The sequence below is a fragment of the Neltuma alba genome, unplaced genomic scaffold, assembly GCF_004799145.2.
Source record: "Neltuma alba isolate B1F8T4 unplaced genomic scaffold, ASM479914v2 tig00011195_pilon, whole genome shotgun sequence".
In the NCBI taxonomy this organism is placed as follows: Eukaryota; Viridiplantae; Streptophyta; class Magnoliopsida; order Fabales; family Fabaceae; genus Neltuma; species Neltuma alba.
This window is the reverse complement of record NW_021635919.1, coordinates 319,531-339,775: the sequence shown is the minus strand read 5'-3', so window position 1 is coordinate 339,775 and position 20,245 is coordinate 319,531. Positions and strand designations below refer to the sequence as shown.

The window sequence follows — 20,245 nt, the reverse complement described above, 5'->3', positions numbered from 1 at the left end:
CCATGCAACCATCACCCTATATTTGAAGAAGCCTAGCCCGACGGTAGCAAAAATGTACTGGTCCTTTATTACTTTATTACTCTATTGCTCTGAATAGTTATGATCTTTTTTGTAAGATACATTTTAGAGTTTTTTTAAAATATTTAATACTCCTTCCAGTCCTAAATATAAGACTCATTTTATAGTGTAAATTATATTACAAAATGGGTCTTATCTTTAGAACGGAAAGATTTTTTTTTTTTTATAGTTTTAGCCTCAATTAATTAAATGTCTCTCTCGTCTCTCTTTTTCATTCAATCTCTCTCACCCATATTTTCCTTTGGAAAACAAAATTTAAATTTTACATATTTACTGTACCTAACTAATTTTAACTAATTTTTCCAACAACGTAATTTGATTAATTTTATGTTATCAAAAAGAATGGATGGAGTATATTACAATACACCATATATACATATCTTATTTTTATTTTTTAATATAAGATATTTAAAATATTACTTATATTGAATTATTTTTATAATTAAATGTGAATACTTTTGAAACATTTATTTAAATTATAGTTTATAAATCATGATCAGTTTAACTTTAGATTGACTCCAATCTAACCCATTAATTCTTAACTCGCTATCTTGACTGGTTCAATAACTGATCTGGTTTTTTTTAACCTTGCCTTTAACAGTACTCTCTTATAATTAATAGAGATATTTTGATAAAAGATAAAGAAAAAATAAATTAAAATCTTATATTTAAAAATAAATTTAATCCCCAACTAGCTCATATACTCATGAGGGGAGGTAGTATTAAATTTACATAAATGCTATGTATTGCAAGTTTGCAAACTCCATTTTTTTTTTCCTTGAAGTATATTTTGATGCTACATATGCTGTAACATTGAAATATTAAGAGACTTTGTTGCCAAATTAAAATGCACAAGGTTTGAGAATGACACACAGAATAATAATGCAAAAGCTCCACCAAGACTGACTGATAATCTACAAAGGATAATTACCACAATCGCTATAATATGGCAAGTTGGCTTGTGCAAACTATGGCACGTTTCGTTCATGCTCTGTTTTCAAGTCTCCACTTTTCATCGACAAATATCAATATGACAATCATAATCAGTTTAATTATATTAAAAAACTTTCATTTAAAACTCACTTTGGAGGAGTAAGAGCTCACGCTCTGTTTTCTTTGCTCTGTTTTCATCTACAAACACCATCATGCTCATTCGTTAAGAGTAATTCACCTGCCAAAATTTTCATTGGTATGAAGTTTATAAGGTCATCATTTCCCTGTAATGGAATTACCCAACTGATGAGGAAAAAGAAAAACCCAAAGTTCACTTCATTAAATCGAATCTCGGAAGGCTTGAAACATCCACAAAGCACTGTAACTTATAATCCTTATAACAAATAGATATTTAAATTTTGGGAGAACATATATGGGAGTGCTTATAGTTTCACTTGATTATAGTTTATTTTCTTTTTATTAGATCCTTAGAGTTTTTTAACGTTAATTACTATTCCTTCTGTCTGCTATTCTCAACGGCGTTTATTTATCTGACAGGTGACTGCCACGTGGTTAAGCAGAAGAGTTTAGTTTTTAGTAGTCTCCAAAACCGATTTTCTTTCCGACAGCATATTTCATGCTCCGCAAGTTCCTTGCTTTTAGTAGTTCTCTCAGCTAGATCCCGCACAGAGAAGGTAGCCCCAACTTCTTTTGAAGGAGGAACCGAGTGATTAGACGGTGAAAACGATGAAGATGAAGCGATACAGGGGGAAGAAAAATGCTTGGATTTGTTGGCAATGGCAGAATCGTCTTCGGGGAAGAAGACTGCTAGAAGATTCATGTTCTTATTAGTGTTGTTAGCGGCGGACGTTACCTTTGCCTTTGCCAATAAATCCATCATCGTCCTACTTGGCTCCATGTCGTCCAAAATACTGCGACGCTTTTGCTCTGTTTGGCCCTATTTTTGGACGCTTTGGAAACAATAACGAAGAAGCTAAGAGTTATGAGGCTTGTGTCAGTTGTGTGTAACTCGTTAACGGCGGACAGGAAGAGGATTTCCTATTCTTCTTGCGTCAATAACGCTGCACAATGTTTTCTTAGATATGCATCATCTTTCTTGAATTTTCTTCCCATGTGAGGCTTGGTCCCTTTTTGCAACAGTGATGAAAAGAAAAGCACGGTCAAAACGCCATTTCATAGGCACAATCAATAGTGATGAAACTGGTTAAAGGTGGACAAAACTAGTCAAGGTTGGTTTCCCTGTGCAAGAACCAGCTGGGAATACTATCAAAAGCAAGGTAACTTGCGCAGCATCACATGTCGTCGGAAAGAAATTGGTTTTGAAGACTATTGAAAACTACACTCTTCTTCAGGCAAAAAAAAAAAGAAAAAAGCAAAAAACTACACTCTTCTTCTTGGCCACGTGACAGTCACCTGTCATTTAGAATAGCAGACAGAATATGAGCAGAAGGACTAGTAATTAGCGTTAAAAAACTCTAAGGATCTAATAAAAAGAAAAACTATAAATGCCTAATTCAAAATCAAGTGAAACTATAAGCACTCCCATATATGTTTTCCCTTAAATTTTCAACAATTATACACACCACATGGGCATCATAAAATACTATTGTACATGATAGCTTCAAGCTTCGTTACAAGTATAATTAAGATTAGCCATGAAGCAGTTCTTGCAGTGTGTCATCAGCCCTCATCAAGATATCCTCCGCCGCAGAAAAAGGCCCAAGCAAGGAGATGGAATTCCTGCACAATCAATTTCTCTTCACAATCTACAATTGAAGTTAACAACATCTTGAAGACAATCTTTTACTCTGACACTGAAAAATAATTTAAGTTTAAATTATAGAGCCACACAATTGTTGACAGAGCACGATGGCGTCGTGTGATTCATGTAGCCGACCCCACCTAATGGGATAAGGCTTGTTGTTGTTGTTGTTATATAGAGCTACGCAACCTGATTCAATAGACTTCTAACAGCAGAGAAAAAGAAGAAAGCATGGCAAAGAAAGGAAAAAGGTTATGAAAACAAAAGAAATTGCCTCAATATCAAAAGCATAAGCACTGAGAACTTACTGTTATGTTTCTGCACTTTCAAATTATTTTTTATGTTTCTTCTTAAATTAAGAAACACAACAGCACGAACAAGAAGACGGCTATTTCAGTCCTAGGCTCCTAGCTTACCAGATTTGAAAAATTTCTCTGGGAAAAAAAAAAAAACCTGCTGACCGCACCAAGTCAAAAAGCAGTCATGAAAGCAATGATCATAAACAAGGACATCAAGGGACAGAGAAGAGTTTAAAATCAAAAGGTAAAAAAAAAAAAAAACCAATATTTATTTTTGAAATTTGACAACCATATTCCGTCTGAGGTTATTATTTTTTATGTTATCCATAAAAGCTTAAATTTAATACTTACTATGCCCAAAACCTATATTTCACAGTTGCCAGCATGCATCGGTATCAATGATATCAAGTATGAGTAAACGCTCCTCCTTTTCAGATGGAATCACACAGAAAAAAGTCTAGAATAAAATGCAAGAGGGAGATATCGATGATTAAGTAATGGTAGAAGGTTTATTACCATTAATGATCTGTTGGTGTTGTTTAAGAAATGGTTCTAGCTGATTTTGATTCTCATGAGCAAAGCTTCCAATTCTTCAATATCTTCTTGTCCATTAGGCTGGGCACACAACTCCATTTTCAATTTCTTGCATGGAGACACTGTTTCTTCCCCATCAGAGTTTCCAACTCCGGTTCCAAATTTACAGATTTCCATCTCCATTTCATCAATATCTCGATGCCGCTTTGACCTCTTGCCCAACTCACACTTCATTTTCCTTTGTTGAATGAAATTCTGATATTCAGAGGCATATATGGGGCAGATCCCACACTCTTCGATGAAGCCATCACAAGAAACGAAACTAAACAAAACCTTTTTGTTAGAAGTGGTGTCTTCATCATTTCCATTGCCTCCTTTAAATCTCTCCAATACTAATTTAGAGAAGTATGGATCACAACAAAGTAAAATGTGATCTGAGCTGAATTCTGCATATTGTGGATCAAAAATCTGAAATTCAACTGCTTCACCTTCTTCAAAGGAGCACTTGCAGGTCACAGCCGCTTGATTTTTTTCCTTAGAGATGAATTGAGGAATGACTGAACAGAAAACAAAACCCAATAAATGATCAGAGGCCAAAGACAGTTCTAAGGTTACCAAACCCTTTGTTGACCGATTATAGCCAAACCACAATGGAACACTGTTTCCAGGATAAAAAACTGTAAATCTTTGCTTGTTATGTACTGCTTGCTTCAATGAGAACTCCACATGTTTCTCAATAGCACAACGTGAACGCTCGTTCAATTTCTCACAATTGTGAAATGAAATGAAATTATGACCATTTACCCGTAATAGCCTTGAAATTGTTGAAGCAAACACTCTCTCTAATGATGTGCAATTACTGGCCATAAAATTTCTAAGAGACCGTGGAAGCTGGGGTAAAAACTGAAGCTTAGTGCAACCGTTCAAAGTAAGTTTTGCAGCCGTGAGAGATGTTTGATATTGTTGGGGAGCTTAGTTAAGCCAGAACAGTCCTCCAAATCCAGTATTTGTAGACATTGCAGGGATTCAAATAGTATATGTAGCTTTGGTTCATCCACTAGGTGTCTGCATTTTCGAAGGCGAAGCTCCATGAGAGATCTAAAACAACATAACTCAGTTATTGGAAGATTGCCAAGACTTGAAGCATCAAGAAGTAGAGTTTTGAGATTGGCAAGATGCCCAATTGAGGAGGTGTGCAGTGCTGGAACCAATTTTCCTACTTCCTTCAACAACTTACAGTTGATTGAAATTGATGGGCAGTTGGAGACATCTAGCTCTTTAACAGACATGGGGAGCTCTGGTAAACATTGAAGATTTCTGCAACTTCTCAAATGAAGCCTTTGAAGTCTTGAGAGTTGCTTGATGTTGTTTGGGAGCTCAGTTAAGTTAGAGCAATTCAGGAAGCTTAGTATTCGTAAAGCAGGCAAGGCATCAAATAGCATTTGCAGCACATGTTTGTCAAACGCATAGTTGTAGATACCAAGATCCTCAAGAGATCTTAAGCAACATAACTCCTTTAGTGGAAGATTCTTCAATTTTGAACCATTGAGATGAAGACTTCTAAGCTTAGCAAGACTTCCGATTGATGGGTGTAGAATTTCTATACCAGTTGACCCTAAAAATAAACATCTTAGTTCTTTGGATGATAAAGAGAATTCCTTCAGATTAGGGCAGTCATGAACAAGGACTTTTCTAAGAGATCTTAAATGAGTATCACTTTGGAGACTCTCGAGGTTTTTGCATTTGCCTAAATCCAAAGAAACAAGGCTCTTGAGAGATAAGATAGATGGATGGACATAACGCAAACTTTCACAGTAATATAGATTCACCAATTCCAGATTATGGGCCTTGGAGAAATCAGGCAACTGTCTCAGTTTTCTGGAAAAACGAAGATCTATTCTCTTCAAATTTACAAAATCCTGCAACAATTGACTAACAGACATCAGAAAGACTTCTTTCAATTATTAAAAATGAAAAACACACTAATTCACATTATACCTGCACGCCATCCCAAAGTGTTTGAACATGGCTGTATTGCATTTTCAGTTCAACAAGGCTCTCAGCACAAAAAGTTGATGGCAAAGAACCCAAAGGGTACCCATCCCATTGAAAGTACCTTAATTTATCAGAAATAGACTCAAGACCCTTCTGAAGATGCACATTGAATGATCCAGTATTGCATAAGGAATAAAATTTCAGGAATCTTAAATTAGTCATCTTTTTGAAGGTGTCGGCATCCAAGTATATATCTTTAATTCGAGACACATTTAAGATTATGCCTTCGACAGCTTCAGTTCCCTAACAATTATCAAAATGAAAATTAGAATAACAGTAAGTAAACTAAACCATGCTAGCTACATTTCTCACCAAGGATCACAGAGGTTTAAGAGATGAAGGGCTTACCCGATTGCTTCTCAATACATCATAGACTTCCTTAGGGTCCCATAATCTAGTGCGTCTTCCTGGTTCTTTAATACATTCTTGACGAACTATCTCCCAACCCATTTCTTGTATTAGATCATGCATCCACAATCTTTCACCCACAGTAATAAGAGCCTTATCTTGGAGGGTTCTAATGCTAATTCTTGCATGGAATCCATAGCTGTCTAATAGCTGTATTATATGTTCTTTAAGTTCACCTTTCAAAAAGCACGCAATGTCTAGAAATATTTCCTGCTCTTCATCGTTTAATCCGTTGTAGCTCAATTTTAACACTTCCTGAATATCTTCATGTGGAATCCTTTTGAATTTTCTTAACGCACTGTCCCATTCTTCTTTAGTTTTGGAGTAAAGAAAAGAACCCAGAACTATTAAAGCTAAAGGATTGCCTTTGGTGTAAGTAACAACCCTTTTTGATCGCTGTTCATATCCAATTTCAGGATGATCATTGTGAAAAGCTTTCAAGTTGAAAAGCTTGAAGGATTCTTGATACTTCAATGGCTTGGCCTCATATATTTCATTAACTCTACCAATAAGCATATGCTTATCTCTTGTTGTTATGATGACTTTACTACCTTGCCCCAAGCAATCACATTCTCTAGCGAGATAGTCTAATTGCTTTGAACTATTAACATCATCTAGCACAATGAAAACTTTTCTGCAGCTAAGCCTTCTCCTAACAAAAGTAGATCCCAAAACTTTCGGTTGGGTAAGATGGATATTTTCTTCCATAAGCAGCTCTGAAACAAGTTTATCACGTATATATTTTAATTCATGCTTTTCTGACTCTTCCCTTACATTTTCTAAGAAACAGCAACTTTGATATTGAGGAGATAGTTTGTCAAATACAACCTTAGCCATGGTTGTCTTACCTATCCCACCCATTCCCCAAACTCCAATTATTGAAAATTTTCTCAGTAACAACTCAATGCATTCACAATTTTCATCAATTCCAACAAGACCTTCTAATGTACTTGGATACTTACGATCCAATTTTTGCAAAACATCCTTAATAATGTTCTGAATTAGTTCAGCTTCGTCCCTAGCACACAAAAATATTGAAGAAAACAAGGAAAAGTCAATATACACACACATATATATATATATAGTATCATCGGAAGTGGAAAATAAAATTTGACGAACTAACTAGTAGTTAAGAACATAGCAGTTTAATAATACTAATTTAAAAAATAAATAAATTATTTATAAATAGGTTTTTATTATAAACAGGTTTTTGTTCGCGTTTTGTACGGCTCCTGGGCTTAATTATATCATATGACACAAATTCTCTTTTAGGCTTTGACCACCACATAGTTAGCATCAAGACGTGTGACAGATGAGGATGACTTGCCACAAGTCCATAAAATTTTAATTTTCGCGGAAAGAAAATCTTAGATTCACGCTTGTTTAGATGAGTTATTTTAAGTGATTTTATGCTCCATAATAAATATAAATATGCGAGGGAGTTTGTGTCATAAAATACAAAACCCCTTACAGAATAAGTAATCCAAAACATGGATGTCCAAGAAAGACGAAACCAACTACTCGATCCGAAATAATTAAGTAAAAATCATTCAATATTGGTAAAGGAATAATTACCTGAAGGATTGAGAGTGCCATCCAGCTAAATTGGCAGTTTCAAAAAGAGCATCTTTCCATTTCTTCAACTTGTCCTGGTTGTGCCTGAAATCTCTCTCATGTTTTGCAAATGCCTCCTCGTAAGTCCCCTTCTGCTTGCGAACATCTGATGGGTCAACCTTGTAGAACACAGGAATAACAAACTGGCCTAAATCTTTCCTGCACTGGAGTATCTGGGCGAGTTCATCCAAGCACCATTTTGAGGAAGCGTAGTTCTCTGAGAAGACCACGACAGATATACTAGAATCCTTGATTGCTTGGATGAGAGATTCCGAGATATCATCGCCTTTGGGAAGCTCATAATCAATAAAGGTTCTCAGGGACTTGTGGGTGAGAGCAGAATGAAGATGGCTGGTGAAATTTGTGCGCGTGTCCTCTCCTCTAAAACTGATGAACACATCATAGTTCTTTGAATAAGTTGATTGAGAGGAAGATCTTGAAGTAGAAGAAGCAGTACCCATCGCAGTGACTACTGGCAGCAACTTCTTTTTTTTTTTTTTGGGGGGGGGGGATAAAAAGAAAAAACTCAGCTTTTTGATCAGTCAAGAATGACAATGAGGAGGTCGCGATGGTTGATGAGGATGTGGCAGCTTCATTAGTAAAGGAGCCGCTCTGTATTTCACCAAAAAAACAAAAAAAAACAAGGAGCCGCTCTGTAGAATCGACTCGAAATCGACGACGATGATTGGATGGTAGGTCCATTTTAAGGGAAATTCTTACATGCTCCCAGTGTACCACCGTATCCATGCTCTGACAAATAAGATCATGACAACTCAACAGCTTTTATCTTATGTGTCAGCCTATGTGTCAACCATTCTCTTCCTATTATTTTAATCATTTATTTTTGAAAAACGTGCTGCTATCTCCTTCCTCCTCTCTCTCATGCGTCACTTTACTTTTACAAAAACTCTCACCCCTCTTTCTCACTTGCCATCTACTCCCAGCTACACGCCTCGGTCTCTCTCTGCCCACCCACAAGCACGCCACTCTCCCTCCTCCTTCCTCCCTATCTCTCTCATTCTCATATTCTGTATTCCTTCATTCTTACTGTTTCCCACACATTTCAAGTCTGATTTTTTTTTTCAATCATAATATTTTATTTACCTTTTCTTTTTTTTTAAAAAAATAGAGTTGATGTTTCGTTGAACTCTTATTTTTATAATATACTCTTGATTCTTTTATAATATCTCTACTTAACTTTAATTTTTTTATTCACACTTCTTGAACTCCTGATTTTTTTAATAATATCTAGATTTAACTCCAATTTTTTCATTTAGACCTTTCATTCATATTTTTCTGATCCTATTTATAAGTCACTTCTAACATGTTTTATATAAACCAAGAAAAATTTTGAACTTTATTAACTATCATTTAAAATTCAATAATATTTCAACTTTATCCCTATCTAATACTATCCCCAGTTCTAATTATAAGACCATGTTTATAGTCTATAAATATAAATAGAACTAGAGATAGTATATAATATACCTTATGTAAAAAAATCAATTGAAGGTAAAATTATATATCAATATAAAAAAATTTTCTCAGTATCCTGTAAATAGTACCAAAGAAGTAATATATTGGGACTTGGGAGAATCATCAGGGGTCCCAAAACAAATTTAATTATTAAAAAATTTTACTGATAGATAATCAAGCATGAATCTGTTGTTATTTTTCACTTTGAAATTTGTCATTTTATGTTCTTTAGTTATTAATTATTTTAATTCTATTCCTTAAAAGAAAACGTGAGAATAAAAAAACAGAATTATATATTACTTATATATATATATATTTACCTTTCAATTCTATTTTTTTAAAAGAAAAAGGTCAATAAAATATTATGATTGAGAAAGAAATCAGACTTGAAATGTTTAAGAAATGAAGAAATACAAAATATGAGAATGAGAGAGATAGGGAGGAAGGAGCGGAGAGAGTGGTGTACTTGTGGGTGGGCAGAGAGAGATCGAGGCGGGGAGCTGGTAGCAGATGGCAAGTGAGAAAGAGGGATGAGGGTTTTTGTAAAAGTAAAGTGACGCATGAGAGAGAGGAGGGAGGTGATAACAGCACGCTTTTCAAAAATAAATGATTAAAATAATAGGAAGAGAATGGTTGACACATAGGCTGACACATAAGATAAAAGCTGTTGAGTTGTCATGATCTTATTTGTCAGAGCATGGATACGGTGGTGCACTGGGAGCATGTAAGAATTTCTCCCATTTTAATAATTCACTCTCCTATTAGCGGGGGTAAACACATCCACGTCCATTTTTTTTTTTTGGCCAAAGAAACATCCATGTCCAATTGCAATCATTAAAACAATAAAATATACAAGTAAAATAAGCAACAAAAGTCGTTGCCTTTTTTTTCTTTTTTTAAGTAGTATTTCTAATTCTCAATATAAAAATTAATTCATTAATTTAAATAAATTAAAAAAATTAATTAAGTTAATTATTTATAATAAGTAAATATTTAGAATTACCATTATTATAAGGACTACGTTGAAACAAAATAAATAAATATAAAAGAAAAAATAAAATAAATTAAAATTTTATATTTAAGATGAAAATAAAAGTCAAACGAACTCTTAGATCAAGGATCAGATATAGCATAATACTCCTCCGATTCTTAATATAGGACCCAATTGTTGAGTTAGTTTTGGTCTTAAATATAAGACCCATTTATCATATTTATCAATCCTCTCTAAATTACCCCTATGGATACTCCCTCAACCATAATCAAGTAGAAGAGGAAGAGGGGGTATTAAGAAAGATGATTATGGTATTTTAGGAAAAAAGTGTCATATTTTTTATAATGAACTAACTTACCTAACTTCCTTAATCTAATTAAATTAGTTAAATGGGTTTTATATTAAGGATCGGAGGATAGTATAATATTATGACTTTTTTTTTTGTTCCGTCAATTTCTGAGCCACACCCATTTATTTTAGGCTTTTTCTCAGTCATATTTAAATTTTATTAGTAATAAGAATGTAAATAAGAGATTACCGGCATCATCTGTGTACAAAATTTACAGAATATTAACATTTTTTTGTATAAAAGTTTAGTAAGTCATTATCAACAATAAAATGTTTAATGGGAATTTTTTTCCATTTTTTCCTATATAAAATTACTTCTATTTATTTATTTATTTATCCATTACTTATCTTGACTTCAATTTAACTTTCGCTTTGATTCGGAGTTAAAATTCTTTCCCTATATATGAGGGGATGATATAAAATTAAAATAGGATGACTTGGCCAGAAAATCTCGATAAATGTAACCTGATTTGTTGACTTAACATACATTTTCATAGCAAATTATTTCTCTACGGATAATTTTAATTTCTTCATTAAAAATTGAGAAACAACAAACTTTCTTATTTTTACGCTAGTGAGTCAAGCATGGCCAACAAAAACAAAATGAAATCAGATAATATTAGATGCAAAATAGACTGCGTATTGAATGTACATCTATTGATCATATAAATGAATCAATTTATTTACTCAAGCGTTAGTGTTTAACAATATGCAAATGCGTTAATTATTGATTAATTAGTGTTAAAATTACATCAATTTATTTATTCATTAAAACTATTAAATAAGTCAATAAGCCTATGACAAAGCAGTTTGTGACAAAGTCGATTATATTGAGTTGACTCTTGCAAATGGTCCAAAGAAGATGTAATTTGAAAGCAACGGTGTTGGCCAAAAAAAATAATTGAAAGTAATTAATTAGATTTATTTAATAAGTAAAAAATCCTAACCAAACAAAAAGACGACAGCTATACCAAAAGAAGATGGTTAAATGAAGAAAAGGGATCTTAACTTAAGAGGAACAAAGAGCGATAACAATTGAGATGGAAGTTATGGTTTATTAGAGAAATAATTATTAAAAAATCATTAAAAAAAGCCGTAGAATTTGAAACATTGCAAATAAAACCCGTAACAATATTATTATGGGTTTTGACAATAATAGTATAGGTTTTGACAATAATTTTTATAAACAGGTCCTTGTCTAAAGTTTTTCAAATTTCACGGTCTCTTTTTTACAATTTTTCAATAATTATTTCCAAATCCTTGTTATTAAATGAACGCATATTAAATAATACACAGAAGGCAGATGAATAAAGAAGCACTAGTGCTCCTCCATTATGATTAAATAATCCTTATTATTGTCTTTTCTCAATGTGCTTTGACTATAATTTACTTTGTGACGTCCATTCACACCCGATCCCCTTCATCACAGCATTTTGTTAAATCGTATTTGAGCTATTGTGTTATTGGACCATTTGGGGTAACAGAAATCTAGTACAGAAGTCATTTAATATTTTAAAAAAAGATGTTAATAACCAAAGAACAAATTGCAATTCAACTAAAATCTATGACAGGATACTGTTAAATCAGAATGAATTTTAGTTGCTTGGGGTGGAAGAGACCGATAAGACTTCCTGACCAGAGAGTGGTTTAAGCTGCGGTAAAATTATGAAGAAGAAAGAAAACAAACAAAACAATATTATCTGATCACTCTGGAACTCCACTTTTCATAGATAATGAACAGTTGTTCTTCTAATATTGTTTGCTTGAACAAGAAAGCTGCAAAGTGTTATATCAAGCAGGTTATGAATAACAACAATATCATCAATTTCACTGAGGATATGCAGATATGAAATAGTAGCTGGGAACAATCTGAGGTACAAGTCTCAGTTGGCAAAAGTGCAAGAAACTCACAGGTATGATCAGCATTATGTTCTTGAGCTCATGTTTATAATTCATTTCTGTGACAACATAGTAGAAAAGGAATACAAATCTGCTCAGAGTTATGCTAGAAGAAGTAATTCTAAATAGTTACTATTTTCGAAGCAACGGTGAAAAACCAATAGGAAGTTAATCTGCTCAAAGTCATACATGCATCACTTTAGTACTCTGCTTCGAGGTAACAAATAGCACCTCTCAATCTTTAATCCAACTCAACTGCATATAGCCTATTGCTACACACTGCATCCAGGAAAATGCCAACAATGTTAGCTTGAGAAGAAACCTGGCCACTGTAATAAGCCAACAATAAATAAAAGCTTAAGTTAGGAAACAAGGCGATTCAAACATATCAACAGAATTAAATACATTAGAAGGTAATAGCTTTTTCACATAAAAACAGAACGGATATTTTATTTGGAAGATATCCACTTTTATACATTTTTTCACCATCCCTATAGTTTTTGCTAACACAATGACTGCATAATAGATAAAGACAGTTGCTTACTAGATGAAATTTTAACGAGAGGCATATAAATACCAGAACAGGAATCACAGATAATTTATATGTGACGAATGCTATCGTTCGTGCTTTCCAAATTCAATTGTGATAGAGAAAATATCAACTCATCAAAATCATGAGATGTCTTGGACTCAGAACTCAGGGGAACAGGTTGAAGGATTGAAGACGTCTTCCATTTCTTTGTGGCAGTGGGTTGCTGTGGCTCATCATCAATACTCCGACACCTCTTTTTTCCTGTTATTAACTTCAACTCCAATTCCTTTTGTTGAAGGAACTCTCTGTATTTTGAGGCATATATTGGGCGAACTCCACCTTCTTTGATCAAGCAATCGCCAAACTTAAATTCAAATGTGACCTTTGATTCATATTTCTCAGATTTACTGGGGCCTATTCTGCTTTGAATATCCTCCAGAATGAGTTCACAATAGAGGGGATCATACCATAGGAAAACATTATTTGAATTCAATCCGATCATTGAATAATGCCATCCTCTAGGGCCTTCTTGATAAATGTTATTTTCATCATAGTATCCACATGATGAGTGCCGTAGATCCCTTTCTTTTAAGGAGAATTGAGGAATAACAAAGCAGAAAACGAAACCCAATAAGCCATCAAAACTAGGATTAAGCTGAACAGAGACAGAAGACCCTGTTGTCAAGCTTTTGTATGCAAACCACTCTGGAATAGTACTTGTCTCAAAACCACCATATTTTGCTTGCTTCAGTGAGAAACTAGCATATTCCAGTATTCCACGAAATGAATGCTCCTCAATATCTTCAAAAGTCCTTTGCTCCCTTGTTCCCACCTCCAATTCCTCTTGCTGAAGGAAGTTGTGATAATCTGGGGCATATATTGGGCAGACTCCACATGCTTCAATCAAGCCATCGTGTTTTGTTTCCTTCATAAAACCGAACCCAATAAAATCATCGCTATCATATGTAACAACATAGAATTCAAATGAAAGCTTTGGCTTGTAATTGGCGTCTGGATATTTTGTGAATATGTTTTTATGAGTGGTCCACAGAAAAACATGGTGTGAATTAACATTTGTTATAACAAAACTCAAGCTTGTGCCGCATTCACCATCTTCATCATAAATTTGGCATTTTACTCTGTAAGAACAGCTTTCCTTTGGAGTGATCTGCGGAAGAACAGAGTAGAAAATGAAGCCTTGCAAGTTGTTCATGGTTGAAGAAAGCTCAATAGTTATGAAATTGGGAGCCTTAGTTGTCTGATTATGTTTAAAACAATCTGGAACTTCTCTTCCTGGACAGCAAACATCAACCATTTGATTTGTTTGCACACCACGCTTCAAACAGAAGTAAGCAAACGCCATAATATGGGAAAGTGAACGGTTCCCTATGTTGCAACATGAAAGAATAAGCCTTCTTAGATTTCTGAGATACCTGATTGAGGAATAGGGTGTTAAATTCTGCATTATTTGCTGTGGCAACAATGGAAATTCAGTATGAGAAGTGAGTATTAGCGTCTCCAATGATGTGCAGTTGGTAGCATCTAAGTCTTTGATGGATGGAGGAAGCTCTGGTAAAGATTGAAGGCTCTTGCAATTTATCAAGGAAAGAAATTCTAGTCTTGATAGATGCTTGATATTGTCGGGGAGCTCGGTCAAGATGCAACTCCCATCCAAATGAATACTTATTAGACATTGTAAAGCATCAAATAGGATATATAACTTTGATTCATCAATTATCTCTCCACAATCAGAAAAAGTAAGATCTTTTAGAGATCTCAGTCCATAAAACTCATTGACTGGAATATTCTTTAGTCTTGAGCAATTGAGTGAGAGACTAGTGAGTTTCTGGAGATAACCAATTGAAGAGCCCAATGACTCAATGCCAGTTCTATTTAATTGTAAAACTGTCATGCTCTCTGATGATAATGAAAATTCCTTGAGACCATAGCAATTATCAACACTAAGGCTCTCTAGAGATTTTAAAGGGCTCTCGCTTTGCAAATGCTTCAGCTTTATGCAATTAGTGAGCCCCAAAGACTTTAATCTATGGAGAGATAAAATAGAGGGATGCAGATGGCTTAAACTTTCACATGAGAAGAGATTCACCCATTCAAGTTTCCGTGCCTTGGAGAAATCAGGCAGCTCTGCCAATTGCTTAGATCCTCCAAGGTCTAATCCCCTTAAATTTACCAAATCCTGTATGAATTAAAAAGGGAAACATTACTTGGGAAACAAAAGTAAAAAATTTCAATTGACATGAAAAAATTGAACTAATCATATTTGAATATTGCACCTGTGTTCCATCCCACAATTTTTTAAGCTTGCTGCCATTCATACTAAGTTCAACAAGTTTCTCTGCACAAAAAGATGATGGTAGAGCCTCAAAAGGAAAATTATCCCATTGAAGATAAGATAAATGATTGGAAAATGACCCTTGGCTTGAGGGAATATTCACACATGACCTTCTATCTGAATTAGATGAATAGAATTTGAGAAATCTCAAATTAGGCATCTTTTTTAAGGTGTTGGAAGTTAAGCATATATCTCCAATTTGAGACAAATCTAAACTTATGCCTTCAACTGCATCAGTTACCTGAAGTACACAAAATTCAAATAAAAGTAAGAAAATATCATCATATATTAGTAATTGTTTTCACTTGTAGACATTTCTTGTGTGAAAGCAAACTGCTTCTTTTTCTTACCCGATTATTTTTCAATGCATCATAGATTTCATCAGGATTCCATAGTCGACTTCGTCTTCCAGGATTTTTTACACACTCTTGACGAACAATTTCACGACCCATTTGTTGTATTAAATCATGCATCTCCACATAATAAGAAGAAATGCGTATGAGGGCCTTATCTACGAGGGTCCTCAAGCCAATTGTTGCATGGTAGCCATAGCTGTCTAAAAGAGCTACTACTTTAGCAATACTTTCACCTTTTAGAAAGCAAGCAATTTCTAAAAACATTTCTCTCTCTTCAAAGTTTAGTCCATCATAGCTCAATTTTAACACTGCATGAATATCTTCATGGCTTGTCTTTTCCAATTTTGTCAATGCACTTTCCCATTCATCTATAGTTTTGGAATATAGAAATGAACCCAAGGTGATTAAAGCTAAAGGATTGCCTTTAGCATAAGCAACAACTCTCTCAGATAGTTCTTCATATCCGCTTTCATAATCATCTTTGTGAAAGGCTTTGAGGTTGAAAAGGCTAACTGATTTGTAATCGCTCAATGGCTTGGCGTCATATATTTCATTTACTCTTCCAAGAAGCAAATGTTTATCTCTCGTAGTAATGATGACTTTACTACCAGGTCCCAAGGCATGACATTCTTTGGCCAAATATTCTAATTGATTTATCTTGTTGACATCATCAAGCACAATGAAAACTTTTTTACAACTAAGTCTTCTCATGGCAAATGACGTGGACCTAACCATGGACTCTTCTTCCATCAATAGTTCTCTAAGAAGTTTATCACGTATATGCTTTAGTCCATATTTTTCTGATTCTTCTCTTAAATTCTCAAAAAAACAACTACTTTCAAATTGGAAGGAGAGCTTGGCGAATACAGCTTTAGCTATAGTTGTTTTGCCTATACCACCCATGCCCCAAATTCCAATTATTGAGGCATTTTCCAATAATGATTCAATACAATCAGCGTTCTCTTCAATTCCAACAAGACCTTGTAATGTACTTGGATACATGTGCTCCAATCTTTTCAAAATGTCATTGACAATATTATGAATGAGTTGTGATTCGTCCCTAAAATATAAAATAGAAAGAAAAATATTAACACAACTAAAAAAAGAAACTACTAAATAAATGATATATATATATATATTGAATAAAGTAATAAATAAAATTGATGTTATTTTATTCAGATCAAATTACATAAATTTCATTACATCTACATAACTGATGACATTCTATATTTAGTGATATTTGATGTATTTTTTAGAGTTATCAATGCATGGTAGGAATTTGCATAATTTTCTAAGGAAAAATTGAAGTGATTGCACCATATGATCTTCAATGTGAATATCATTAAGAAAGTGAGTTAAGAGCGATAGAACTAAAGTAAACAAATGTTTCATTCATAATTGTTGATTTCTTGCATGTGGAGTTAACCATTTTGGATAAAAGAGAGTAGACATTCCTAGAAGAAATAGCAAACCATGCAAAATAACATAATTTTTGTTGAGATTACGCAGTTCTCTGTTTTTTTTTTTTGGGGGAGGGGTTATTTTCTATCAATAATAGATACTAAGCTTTCTAGGCATATATAGAGGATAGAGAGATGCTACTCAACTAGTTTTTTCCCATACGCAAAAGATGGAAATTAACTACCAATCACTTGCTTAAGAGATAAGAGCCGCAACAACTCATTCGACAAAAAAAAAAAAAAAGCCATGATAACTCATATCAAGTTAAGAAAGTTAATCTTTTTACCAAGTCATCTTCACTATTTACCAAAAGTACACAAATCTCTCATGAAAAGAATGGAAGAAAACACGTATAATCTCAATCTCAAATGAAACACAAAACATGTTTGTAATACTACTAATTATTTATATTCATGTCCTTCATACTCCCAATTAATATATTGAAGGCTGATTAACTATAATAATTGAAGTTAGAGCTGAAGGCACAATTTTAACATAGTTTAAACAAGTTTTCTCAACAGAAAGCTGAAGCAGATCAACTTGAAAGATTGAAAATGAATATGTATAGATCTCAATGAAATTCTGGTCAGCAAGATAAATCAAAAGAATAAACAAAAGTACGAAATCAAGTAGCTAATTAACCCAAAAAAGAACAAAGTATGAAAGTCTATTTTAATAATTCAAAGGTATAATTTTTCAACCACGTACTGACCTATAGATCCGAGAGTCCCAACCAGCCAAGTTTGCAGTTTCAAAAAGAGCACGTTTCCACTGCTTCACCATCTCTGGGTTTTGTGTATAGTGTTTTTCGAAAGCTTCCTGGTATGTTCCCTTTTGATTGCGTACATGAGATGGGTCGACTTGGTAGAAAATAGGAATAACGAGCTGTCCTTGGACTTCTTTACACTCCAGTATCTTAAGCAGTTCATTCAAACACCATTTCGAGGAAGCATAGTTTTCTGAGAAGATTACTGCAGATATGCTTGAATCTTCAATCGCTTGGATGAGAGATTGGGAAATGTCATCCCCTTTTGGGAGTTCATAATCTATGTAGGTTCGAATACCACTCATGCATAGGGCAGTGTGAAGATGGCTGGTGAAGTTTTTGCGAGTATCCTCACCTCTGAAACTCAGAAAAACGTCATATTTTCTGGGAAAATATGCAGAAGAAGAGGAGGAGGATGATGAAGCTGCAGCGCCCATGGTACTGTGATCAGCTATTCAGAGTGATCAAAAACACAGTTTGCACTCTCTTCTTTGCTGATGAGAAAAGTTCATAGTGACGATGGAGGATATTATGGCATCGAATGGACTTGGCTTACTTGCTAAGCTTGGGAGCCAAATGAACAGCAACCGAACTTTACTCTTTTCACATGGGGATACGTGCAGTTCGTCACCATTTTACCCCACCTTCATTATATTCACAGTTTCCCAGGAAACTTTGTTCACCCTTTAACCACGATTTGTACGAATCAATTATCAATTAATGGTCTCATATGAAACACAAGCTATTTTTTTGAGAGTATTTGGTGGGGCAATTTCAGCATTGTTTTTACTGGTAAGAAAAGTTAACTTTAACCGTTAAAAGGATTTCTTTTACAAAACCCGAGGGGTTAGGTCAGTTGGTTGGGACTGTCTTAGCTTAATCACGGGTCTCGAGTTCAAGTCATGGGAATGCAACACCCTTAGGGGCCAGAGGGCGCCGACTGAAAGGTTCCTTGTAAGCCTTTGATCCGGATTAGTTTGGGACCGCTGTCACGGCTGAAAAATACCTAGTGTCTTGGGACACCTGATGGAGAAATCCAAAAAAAGATTTCTTTTACATAAAACAAGGCACGTGTTCATGCTCTATCAAGAAATCTAAATAAGCTTTCTAAAATCTTACATGAGGTCTATTTGTTTAAACCTTTTTCAATTAAAAAAAATATCTTTTTCGGAAAAATCATTTTCGGGAAAATTTGGACTCGCTTGTTTAAGTTTTAAAATGGATAATATAATTTTTTGGTTTTCAAGTTTGTCCTTGGTTTTGATTTTTCTATTTTAAATCATAATTTTTGGTTTTTTAAAAAGTAAAATGATTCAAATTTTTATTAAAATATAGGAATTAATGTTTTAAATAAAAAAATTGAGGGATTAAAATATATGACTTGAAACTTAAGAGACCAAAATCAAAATAAAATAAAATTAAGGACCCAAAAATCATATTAATCTTTTCAAAAATAACTATTTTTTAAATATTTTATCATATGTGAGTCTTGAAACTTGTTTGTTTGTCCTCTTTAAAATTTTAAATATGAACTATTCATATTATATCTTGAATAGTCCAGATTTTATCACAGCAATAAGCATTACATACTCATTGTTGTGATCAGCACCAGATGAGAATAGGAGGTATGGCCAACAAAAACAAACAAAAATCATATAATATTCGATGACAATATAAACTGCATATTTAATATGGCCATTAATGATATAAATGAAGCATGCATTCGGAAAACGTCTGTCAACCATGCGTTAAAAAAATGCAAATGCATGACTTATAATTAGTAATTAGTGTTAAACAGACAACAAGTTATTTATTCGTTAAAACAACAAAGTCAACACAATTTGAGATATTATGACGCCGCGGTATGTGACAAAGTCAGCTTTTTATAACTGTTCCAAAGAAGATATTGTGTTGGAAAGCAACAGAAACGATAGAGCCAATGTAGGCAATTTTCCTTAACTAGATTTATTTAATGTGTAAAAGTTGAAAATGAAAAAGGAAAAAAAAAATCCTAGCCACTCAGTACTTGAAAGAAATATTACCTCCGGTCCTTAATATAAAAACCCATTTGACTTTTTGTTTGGTCCTAATTCTAAGATCCCAATCTATTTTGTCTCTCATATTTATACATTTTTTTTCAAGATAGTCCTTCTAATAATGCTAGTTTTAGCCAATATACTTAATTAGCAAGGATATTTTAGGAACAATAACACTTATTTATTACAAATAACTAATTTAACTTATTTCTTTAATTTTTTCAAATAAGTCAACCGGGTCTTATAATTAGAACAGGAGGTAGTACCAATTATACCAACCTGATTTGGTTGTTATTGGTTAGTAGAAAAGAATAAATAAAGCT

The 20,245-nt window shown here is 33.8% G+C and overlaps 2 protein-coding genes across 2 annotated transcripts; both read right to left on the bottom strand.

Annotated features, from left to right (window-relative positions):
* Positions 1 to 1,376: 1,376 nt before the first annotated feature.
* Positions 1,377 to 8,206, bottom strand: LOC114762125 (disease resistance protein RML1A-like). Its single transcript, XM_028951583.1, has 7 exons — positions 7,666 to 8,206; positions 6,031 to 7,108; positions 5,626 to 5,925; positions 4,570 to 5,546; positions 3,610 to 4,540; positions 3,103 to 3,247; positions 1,377 to 2,772 (listed from the first exon to the last, which is right to left on the bottom strand). Exons 1-5 carry the CDS (start codon positions 8,163 to 8,165, stop codon positions 3,646 to 3,648), a joined length of 3,750 nt encoding a protein of 1,249 aa, XP_028807416.1. The 5' UTR covers positions 8,166 to 8,206; the 3' UTR covers positions 1,377 to 2,772; positions 3,103 to 3,247; positions 3,610 to 3,645.
* Positions 8,207 to 12,659: 4,453 nt separating this feature from the next.
* On the bottom strand, positions 12,660 to 17,928 carry LOC114762124 (disease resistance protein RML1A-like). The gene is made up of 5 exons (XM_028951582.1): positions 17,833 to 17,928; positions 15,654 to 16,719; positions 15,245 to 15,544; positions 13,082 to 15,147; positions 12,660 to 12,747 (listed from the first exon to the last, which is right to left on the bottom strand). Exons 1-5 carry the CDS (start codon positions 17,901 to 17,903, stop codon positions 12,660 to 12,662), a joined length of 3,591 nt encoding a protein of 1,196 aa, XP_028807415.1. The 5' UTR covers positions 17,904 to 17,928.
* Between the last annotated feature and the right edge of the window lie 2,317 nt (positions 17,929 to 20,245).